Source organism: Mastomys coucha, unplaced genomic scaffold (assembly GCF_008632895.1).
Source record: "Mastomys coucha isolate ucsf_1 unplaced genomic scaffold, UCSF_Mcou_1 pScaffold15, whole genome shotgun sequence".
NCBI lineage: Eukaryota > Metazoa > Chordata > Mammalia > Rodentia > Muridae > Mastomys > Mastomys coucha.
In genome coordinates, this window is record NW_022196897.1 from 143,785,386 (window position 1) to 143,794,713 (window position 9,328).

The window sequence follows — 9,328 nt, forward strand, 5'->3', positions numbered from 1 at the left end:
AAAAAAAAAAAAAGCAGGTTCGCTGGGTCCAGCGCAGACCTGCTGTCCCAGTTAGGGTCACTGTTGCTATGATGAAAACACCATGGCCAAAAGTAATTGGAGAGGAAAGAGTTTATTTGGCTTCCACATCCACACCATAGTTCATTACTGAAGGAAGTCAGGCAGGAGCTCAAACAGGCAGGAACAGGATGGAGGCAGGAACTGAAGCAGAGGCCATGGAGGAGTGTGGCTTACTGGCTTATTCCTCATGCCTTGTTCAGCCTGCTTCCTTATAGAACCCAGGACCATCAGCTTAAGGATAGTGACAATTGGCTATGCCTTCCATTATCAATCACTGATTAAGAAATGCCCAAAGGCTTGCCTATAGCCTGATCTTACAGAAGCATTTTCTCAACCGAGGCTCCCTCCTCTCCATGACTCTACCTATGTCAAGTAGACACACAACTAGCCAGCACATTTACCATCTCAGCTTTCACTGCTAGCATATTCTAGGAAAATTCCTCATATAGGTCATTGTATGCCACTCACTAAGATCCACTGGGCTCTAGAAAGTGAACCCTCTTTTCTGTTCTTATCCTACAGACTGATACAGTGGGATAGGCACTTCATCTTCAGTGCCCACCTTGCAGCCTGCTTTAAGATGACTCCCCTGCCGCAGTCTGGCCTTTTCATTTCTCAGTTCTAAAACACTAGCCTTGCTATCTGTTGCATTGGTCCTTTGCTTGCCTTCTGCACTACAAAGATCAAAATGTCAGATCTCTGTTTTGTTTATGTCCCTGTCTCTACCAAGCATGGTGCATTTTTTTCCTCCTGTGCTTTAATATACACACCACTGTGGGACAGCTTGAGTCCCTACTCTTTCACATAGTCTGAATCATTCTTAGAATTGAAAGCAAGCGTGTAAGTGCTAAAAGTCAAGACCTGTAGGTGCTAAGTGTCTTGCCCAAACCTATACAGTAGGGCTGGAGCCGGGATTAACTCACAGCCCAGAAGAGTCCTCATTGGACCTTCCTGTGGTGCCGCTCTGCCCCCAGCCCATGTGGCATTCTGGTTGCTGCAAACCAGCCCCTTTCAGGTTTTTCCTAAAGGAATTCTTCTGGGAGTTAACCAGTCTGGAGTACAGCTCTGGTGGGACAGCTTTTCTTCACCCAGAAAGGAGAGGTGTTCTCATCCAGCAGCCGACTTCCTGTACTTGCTGCCTCCCTTACTCTGCATACCGAGTGGAGGCCCCGGGCCTGGCTTGCTCTGTCTTGCATATCCCCCAAGCTTCCCCAGCCCCTCCACCTGTGTCTTTTGTGGTTCCTGCAGATTCTTAGATCCCCCTAGATGTACTTAATCTTCAAAACTAGGGCTGAGCCTCACTTTTTAGGGAGCCCTCATGGTGTGTGATGGAAGAGAAAGTCTCAGAGCTGAAATTCTAGAATCCTTATGTGTCTAGGTTGCTGGATTAAACTCTCCATTTTGACTGATGATCCATTTTCATTTAGGGATCCTTCAGTGATTCTCAGTGAGGGGCCAGTGGGGGGCCAGGCACGTTAGATACAGATTACACCTTTTTGTGCTGGTAGCCTAGCCGCATGTAGCAAAAGTGATGGGGCTTTTTCTCATCCACCAAATGAAATCTTACTAATTTGTCCAAAAAGACCCATTGCAGAGAATGGTACAGAAGAGATTACCAATTGAACAGATAAATGTCTCTCTAGCAGGAGAGATACTATATTGTAAATCAGTTTTTTGTTTTTGTTTTGTTTTGTTTTGTTTTGTGTTTTTAGCACAGGGTCTACAAATGTAAGGATGCCTCCTCCTATTGAAAGTAGCACCAAAACCAGAAGTTTTCTAAAGAAATGAAATTAGCATTCCCATTGAGTTTCCAGTTAAAGCAATGTTCTGGGAACCATTGCCACATTCGGCATGAGCTAATCAATTCACACCTGGTCAAGTTAAGTGACCAGTATGGCTGGTTGATGCAAGATCTTCAGCTTCGGGTGACAGGAGTTCACTCTGACAGTTGTAAGGGACTGGGGATGTGTGTGAGCCCCACCCCTGCCTGTGTTCAGGTGAGCTGTAGATACAATCTCTAGCCTCTGGCCGTGCAGGTGGTAGCATAATTATCTTCTACTTTAAAAAAAGGGGGGGGGGACAGCTCCCAAGAAGGTGGAATTTAATTTTATTCAAGGCTAGTCCATGCTGAGTACAAACCTATGCCTGACTCTGCAATGACTCTGATAGCTAAAAGACGTAGGGTCCCGGATGGCAGAACCCTGCAAGCGCAAACCCTCCTAGTATACATTGTCATATCCAAGAGACAGTCCCTGCCCGTGAGTTCTCCTTCCTCATTGGGATTAAATGTCTTTGTTATTTGGCAGTTTGTATTGTGCAATCTCTGGCTGATAATCAAACAGGAATTAAGTTTCCTTGGTATGTTTTATCTTTGACTAGACATGAAGGGTTAGTCACCCACCCTGCTTCAAGTGACATTGCTGCCATCATCTCCCGCTTCCCTGAGCTGACACTGGCTTTCGTGTATTGACTACCCCCACGTGTCAAGTGCTCGTCCACATCCTTGCCTGTGTACTCTAATCCTCATCAACAGCTTGGCTGAAAGCCTGCAGCTGTCCCCAGTTTTCAGATAAGGAGAAAGCCAGATGACATGGACAGGGGACCAGCAAGCTGGGCCTGGGTCTCCAAAGCAGCCCCCTCTTGCTAAGCTACCTCAAACAGCTCCAGGCTGGGAGATGTCGTGTCTAGGCATTTTAGCTTCCTGATTAGAGCTCTCCTTTGTGCCAATTTTTCAACAAGAGAACTTCTGTTTTAAGAAAAAGATGATATAATTCCAGTTTATTTTTGGTTTTTGTTTTTGTTTTCACTTTGGGTAAACTGGAGATTCCTTCTTGTGGCCAAGCAGGATTTGGAGATCTGAGCAACCAGGAGTCCTCAGTAGAGAGGACTCCGGGCTGGGGGCCTGTTAGGAGTGCTGATTCAGCACAGTTTATTAAGTGCAGCCACCTCAGAAGTAAGATTCAGCCACGTAGGAGACCGTGGGTTAGGAGAGCAGAGTCATTTGACTCAGAGCCCATCACAGTGAGTGGTTAGAGCGGAGACTCTTAACTCACACCCTCTGCCCCAGTCCAGGAAAGTCCTTAGAGGCTTTCCTGTCACCCTGCACGAGTCCCACAGTAACTCTCTAGAGAAAGAAGGATTTTTCTTCTTTTAAAAAACAATGTATTATATATGTTTGTTTATTTAGTATATGCATACACACACCATGGTCTTCGTGTAGAAGTCAGAGGACAGCTTTCTGGAGCCATTTCTCTCCCTCTACCATATGGGGTTGTCAGACATCGTGGCGAGTACTTCTAGCTGCTACCCAGGAGTATTATCTTTAATTTCCATTTTACAGACAGAGAAACAGAACTTCACTTGGGTTTAGATCCTGTTGCTGGCTCTTGGTGTTGTCTCAGTAATTTTGTTTTTACTATGATGCTTTATTAGGTAGTTAGATACAAGGAGCTGTGTGTGAGTGTATGTATTCTAACAATCCATTAGCTATTTGAAGGGAAAATACACATAAATTAGAAGAAAGCATCATCAATTTCATCTTGAATACTCCAGTCACTACTAATGAATGGAGTGTCGCTCCTCATCTAATCCTCACACATTTTCATATGGCAACTACCAAACCTAGCTCACAAAGGTATGATGTCATTAGAAGAAGGAACTTTGAGGAGTGTGTGCAGTACTCCACAGCTGTCAGGTGTCACCAACTTTTCCCTGGAAATCTCAACATAGTCTGTGGTGAATTTAGTCTGCCAGCCCAACTTCCTCAGCTCGATTTGGAAATACCAGACTGCGGCACATAGGTAGACTAGCAAGTTCCATAATGGTCGGCAGGTTCAGCTTTAACTTACCCCTCTGTTTTGTTGTCCTCAATTCTCTATCTTACATACAGCAAGTAGCCAATAATTAGTTATTGAAAGGAAGAGAAAGACTCCCTTTTAGCTTGGAGTCAGAAGTCTTTGAAATTCCATGAAGGACAAGAGGCATGGAAGCCCAGAAAGACCATTGTCACAGTAGCCAATGTCACTGGCCTTCCTTCAGTTCATGGATGTGGTGGCCACAGTGTTGTTGTTGGTCTTAAATGAAGATTTAAGAGTATCCTGTTTCAAAATATCCTGGCTTTTAAAAAGCTACATGTAAGTTTATGTGACTAAAATCATTTAAAATCTAATCACAACAGTGGGGGCTTAAGTAACTTGACTAAGCACTTGAATGATGTGAGGAAGCCTTGATCCTGACACATGTCTACTGCCTGGCTTTCTACCCCCATGTTTTGAGTTTATAAACCACCCTTCTTCAGGCAAAATATACCATAGACTGTAGTTACACTCTGGCTGTTATACAGATTTCTTGAAATAAGGCCTCCAGCTTGCCCAGGGAGCATGCAGTGTAGCCAGCATGTGTATAGTCTTGCACTTATGGATTTTTTAACCTGAGATGGGTCAGATGCGGCTGCCCTCCTAAAACCCTGTGAGGTGCACTTTGGCTTGATGAAGAAGACATGCACAAAAAACTGAGCCAGCGCTGGCTGTTGCTTGATTAGACATTACCACTCTTCCTTCTTAAGTACAAAATCAATGTCCAAACAGCTCTCTGAATGGCGCAGGGTGATGGTAGGCACCAGCTTCAGTATGAATACTTGCCCTGTCCTCTGCAGCTACAGAAATTATTTGTCATTTCAAAAACCTAGATACAAAGCAGGAGTCGTGCTGATTAAAGCCATTGTGTGTGTGCCTGTATCTCAAGGAACCGGCCCTCATAGATAAAAACATCATCGAGGTTTGCACGGGTGCCATTGATGGTGCTATGTTGAAGTCTTGCAGCCATGAAAGATGGTCTCTGCAGTGGACGTGTCCCCTCTGAGTCTTCAAGCTGCAGAGCACACAGCAGGGAAGAATTGTGGATAGTAATTTAGGTATTAAAATATTAACACATTTTTGCATATTTAATGTGGTTTCCTTTTTAAATAGTAGGCAGATTATGGCCTACAAGCAGATAGGTTTATGGGTTCAAATTAAATTTTAAACATTAAAAAAATTCCAAAAGGAGCTACTTCGTTATAAATATTTTTAGCTAATCTGAACAAGAGCTTGCTTTCTTTTCAACTTCTCTGATCATGTATCAGCTAATTTACAGCCTCATTTTCTGGTTGTAACTTGTAAATTGGAGTTTCATATGTTTTAATCTTATAAGCTCAAAACTTTCTCTTACTTGCCTTAGGGACATACAGTCTCTAGACTTAAAATAAGGGTACAAGGTAGGCTCTGTGGAGGAGGATACATTCATGCACCAGGTAGGGCTACTCTGTCCCTTTGCCATTTAGTATGGAGTACCTGGGTCTGGTCCTCCTAACCTGCCTTTCCTTTAATCTCCCCATCTCTAGTGGGTAAACAGCTTGCCCTGGCAAGGGAGCAAGATTCCTTAATGGCTCTCTCATCTCTGTTTCCCACAGGCCAAGATGCCCTTTGATGCCAATAAGCTGTACTGTAGTGAAGTGCTGGCCATCCTTCTCCAGGACAATGATGGTGAGCTCCCTCATAGAGACAGGCCAGGCTGGGAGCCACACTCAGAACCTCGGAGCCGGTGAACTTGCCTTTGGCATCGCCTGGTTTCTCTGCTTGCTCTCTGTGCAGCTTTTGTACTCTGTCAAGCTGTATTGATTTTGTTAGCTGACGGATCAGTAGTGGACGGCTGTAAAATCTGACAGTTGGCTTCATTTTTTTTTCTTCCTTTATTTTCCCCTTCCTTTAGAGAACAGGGAGCTGCTGGGGGAGCTGGATGGGATCGATGTGCTTCTACAGCAGTTATCCGTGAGTAGCTTCCTGTGTGCCGTGATGGTCCATAGCCTGCTTTGAGTAGGGGGTGGAGGTAAAAATACAAGAAGGAGCAGCCTTGTGGTGATCTAGGCAGGTTGGAGGTCACATTGGAGCACAGGGTTTATCTTCTTTTCTTACTCACTGGTCCTTTCTGATCAAGTGTCAAGTGAATCTGGCATGGCTTTTCCCAACTGCTGACCCAAAAGTAGGGAGCTTCCTCTGTCCTCCAGCCAAGAAGAGCCAGGTGTGTTCCTTTGCCTTGCTTCCAGCATTCTCAGCTCCTTCCCCTTTGGTCCATCCCTAAAAGAGTCTGTCTACTCGTTTAGGTTCCACGAAAGCCCAAGGAGCGCTGTCCCAGCACCCGTGGCTTGTGGTGACAGGGACAGTAGGGATGGGTGTGGCACTGCAGGCAGGGAAAACTGCCATTTCCTGGATGAAAGAAATGTTATCCTGCTGGCATTCTGGAAGTGCCGCCAAGATTCCTCCTAACAAACCTTATCTGTGTTACTCCAAAACAGCACTGAAAATAGATCATTTGGATACAGGCTGAAGAGTGTTGAATGTCTGAGATGGCAGTTTGCATACAGCTTTCCTGCTGTGCCAGCCAGCCGCTGAGTGACTTGGCCTCTACCCTAAACATAGAGCTTTGTGGTGGGAAGCTGTTTGCAGTCCTCATGAGGGGCCGAGGCCTCATCCTGTGCAGTCACTGACTGCAGACCTTATGGAGCTGCCTGCCCAGCTAGCTCAGAGGCTTTCCCAACCTGCTCAGCTTTGACATGCAGAACTGCCCAGATGCATTCCTGGGACTTTGAGCCCCGTGTTACTGAGTGAGGGGTTTCAACAGCCCTGTTGTGAAGAAGCATCTCTTCATATTGAGATAGGCTTGGCTCCTCTGGGTTGTGGGTACCTTAGAAAGGGCGTGGGGTGGGGTTGGACTGAGCAGGGACAAGGATGTAGGGCTTTCTGCCAGAGTTGGTTTGGAGCTGAGCTGTGGTTTCAGACGAGATCCCTCTGGTTTCACTGTGTGTCCAGTGTGGCCTGGTGTCCTTCTGTCACAGTGGACAGGGGCTGAGGTGTGCTGTTCTGTTTGGCTGCCCTGCTGCCTTGAAGCTGTCAGTCAGTCTTGGACCCAGGGCTTGGCTCAGTGTTTAGTGGTTTTATGTGAACTTGTATATATCTTTATTTAGTGCTCACAACCTAGAAAACTCCGTTTCTGGAAACTGGGAACTGGTGAGTTCATTTGTAGAGTTCGGTTTCCTTGGTGGTCTCTGGAAACTGTAGAATGCTGGCTGATAGGACAGCATTTTTTTAATGACTCCTTTCTACTCTTCTTGGCAGGTATTTAAAAGACACAACCCCAGCACCGCTGAGGAGCAGGAGATGATGGAGAACCTGTTTGACGCGCTCTGCTCCTGCTTGATGCTCAGCTCCAATCGAGAGCGCTTCCTGAAGGGCGAGGGTCTTCAGCTCATGAACCTTATGCTCAGGTGTGCTTCTGGGCCCCACCTGTTGGTTTGTCCTAGTCCTCACTGGTGCCTGGCTTTAGGATGCATAGCTATGGTCCTTTAGTCTCTTGTGTTTCCCATTCATCCAGACAGTGTGAATCTGGGGATGTGTTCTAAACATGCCTGAGCTTTTCTGAAGAGTGGGCTGGCACATAAGGTGTGCATTGTTTGTGTGCTGGGTGTCAGTCGCTGACTCGGCCACTGCCCTGAGGGTCATGTCTTTGTTTCTTTTATTGTGTTGGTTTTGGGGAAAGCTAAAAGCATTACCTTTTGGGTTTGTTCGTTTCTAAATCTGTATGTACCATAGATCTCTCTGTCTATATTCCTGCCATTGACAGCAAAATATTCATATTTATTCATTCAGTAATGAATTCTGTGTGTGCCGTGTGCCTAAGCACAGGGAATATGAAATATGAAGGATGGTTCTAGAACTTTGGGTTTTTACTTTCTTTAATGTCTCTTTTTTGTTGTGTTCTACTCTCTAAAGACAGCACTGCTATAGCTTCTCAGGTAGTCCAAAGAGTCTCAGAGTTGGAAACAGTGGAGAAATGACTTGTCTGGGTGTTTTATTGAGAAATGTAGCTGGGAAGGAAAAGAGGGTTCCTGAGGAGGTGACCAGAGGTGACCACTAAGGGACGGCATTTGAAATTGAGAGGCTCTAGGTGCTGCTTGCAAACACCCAGAGTTTTGGAATTTTCTAATCATGGAATTCATGGAGTTGAGCCAGGGTTGGCCATCGTAAAACCTCTGGTCATGTGCAGTAACAACTCAGAATAAAGATGGCTCTGAAAGTGTCTTACAGATTGGACGTGTATTTATTAAGCATAGTTTAGACTGTAGATGTTCAGTCTGTTTTCTATTAGAATATTTTGAGTTACTGTGTTTGTTGAGCATCCAAGGCCTGAGTCCCCCTAGAAGTTGAAATACCCCACCCAGGCTGTCACCCAAGTGCAGTCTGCCTTTGGACGGGTACTGTCTTCTTGGTTTTATTGTCCTTACTACTAATTATTACGTCATCATTTATTACAATTTTGGTGGGAGCTTTTGGTTTGTTTGAATTAACATTTAGTCCTGCCACATTCTACCATTTCCTATTGTTTCCTTTTTAGCTTACTGCGGTATTTGTCATTCTGTGACATAAACTTCAGGGCAGGCAGTAACTACTTGAGGGACACAGGGACCACTGCACCCATTTCCAGGGTTTCGCTATCATGACGAAGTCCACAATGACCAGTTTTGTGTTTTAAATGATGTGGGGATTATCAGTGTACATAGCTCTAAAGTCCCTTTCCTTTAAAGGTTTGTGGACAGCCGAAATATGGCTGTCACACAGTGTATCCTAGACCTTGGAGTGATTGGAAATCTTCTTTTGAAAAATTGCTTTTAAAAGCAAATTGTTTTTTAGAGAGTTCTGAGAAATTCCTCCAAGGCCTTTGCTGTAGAGGTGGCTCCGACTTTTCTTCTTGAGAGTATCCGTCTCTTACCCTTCTAATTGCCTGTCCTTTCTTGAAATGGCCGCCATCTCCCAAGCAAACAGTGTGTAAAGCATTTGGCTTTCTGGGGTTTCTAACCTTAAAGCCTCCCTCTCCAGGGACTTTCCCCCAAGCTTCTTCCAGGCCTGAACTGCCAGTGTCTGGAAGGCTGAGTGCAGACATGATGTGATGAATTCCTTCAGCATATGGCTTTGTAATGTGTAGCAGTGGGGAGCTGAATAAATAACCAGAAATATGGATTGTTCAGACTGGAATGCTGAGGTTCTGAGAGGGTAATTAAAGAGCTCCAAAGGGCTTAGGAGCCAGAGCCTGCCCCTCTCAGAGCCACCTCTGCTTCCTACTGAAGTTGCCTGCTTCTGTCTCCTGTATTAATTAGCGGCCTTCACAGACTCAGCGTTGGTTTCCCTTTGTCTCTTCTCCACGCTTTTTGTTTCTCATTGCTTTCTCCTTCCAACTC

General features: G+C 45.3%; 1 protein-coding gene across 1 annotated transcript in view; it reads left to right on the plus strand.

The window, feature by feature from the left end:
- Positions 1-9,328, plus strand: part of Ctnnbl1 (catenin beta like 1) — a 114,744-nt gene that overhangs the window by 31,893 nt on the left and 73,523 nt on the right. The window contains exons 6-8 of the mRNA XM_031372569.1: positions 5,510-5,582; positions 5,809-5,867; positions 7,212-7,360. Coding sequence (XP_031228429.1) covers positions 5,510-5,582; positions 5,809-5,867; positions 7,212-7,360 — 281 coding nt within the window. The remainder of the gene's footprint in view (positions 1-5,509; positions 5,583-5,808; positions 5,868-7,211; positions 7,361-9,328) is intronic.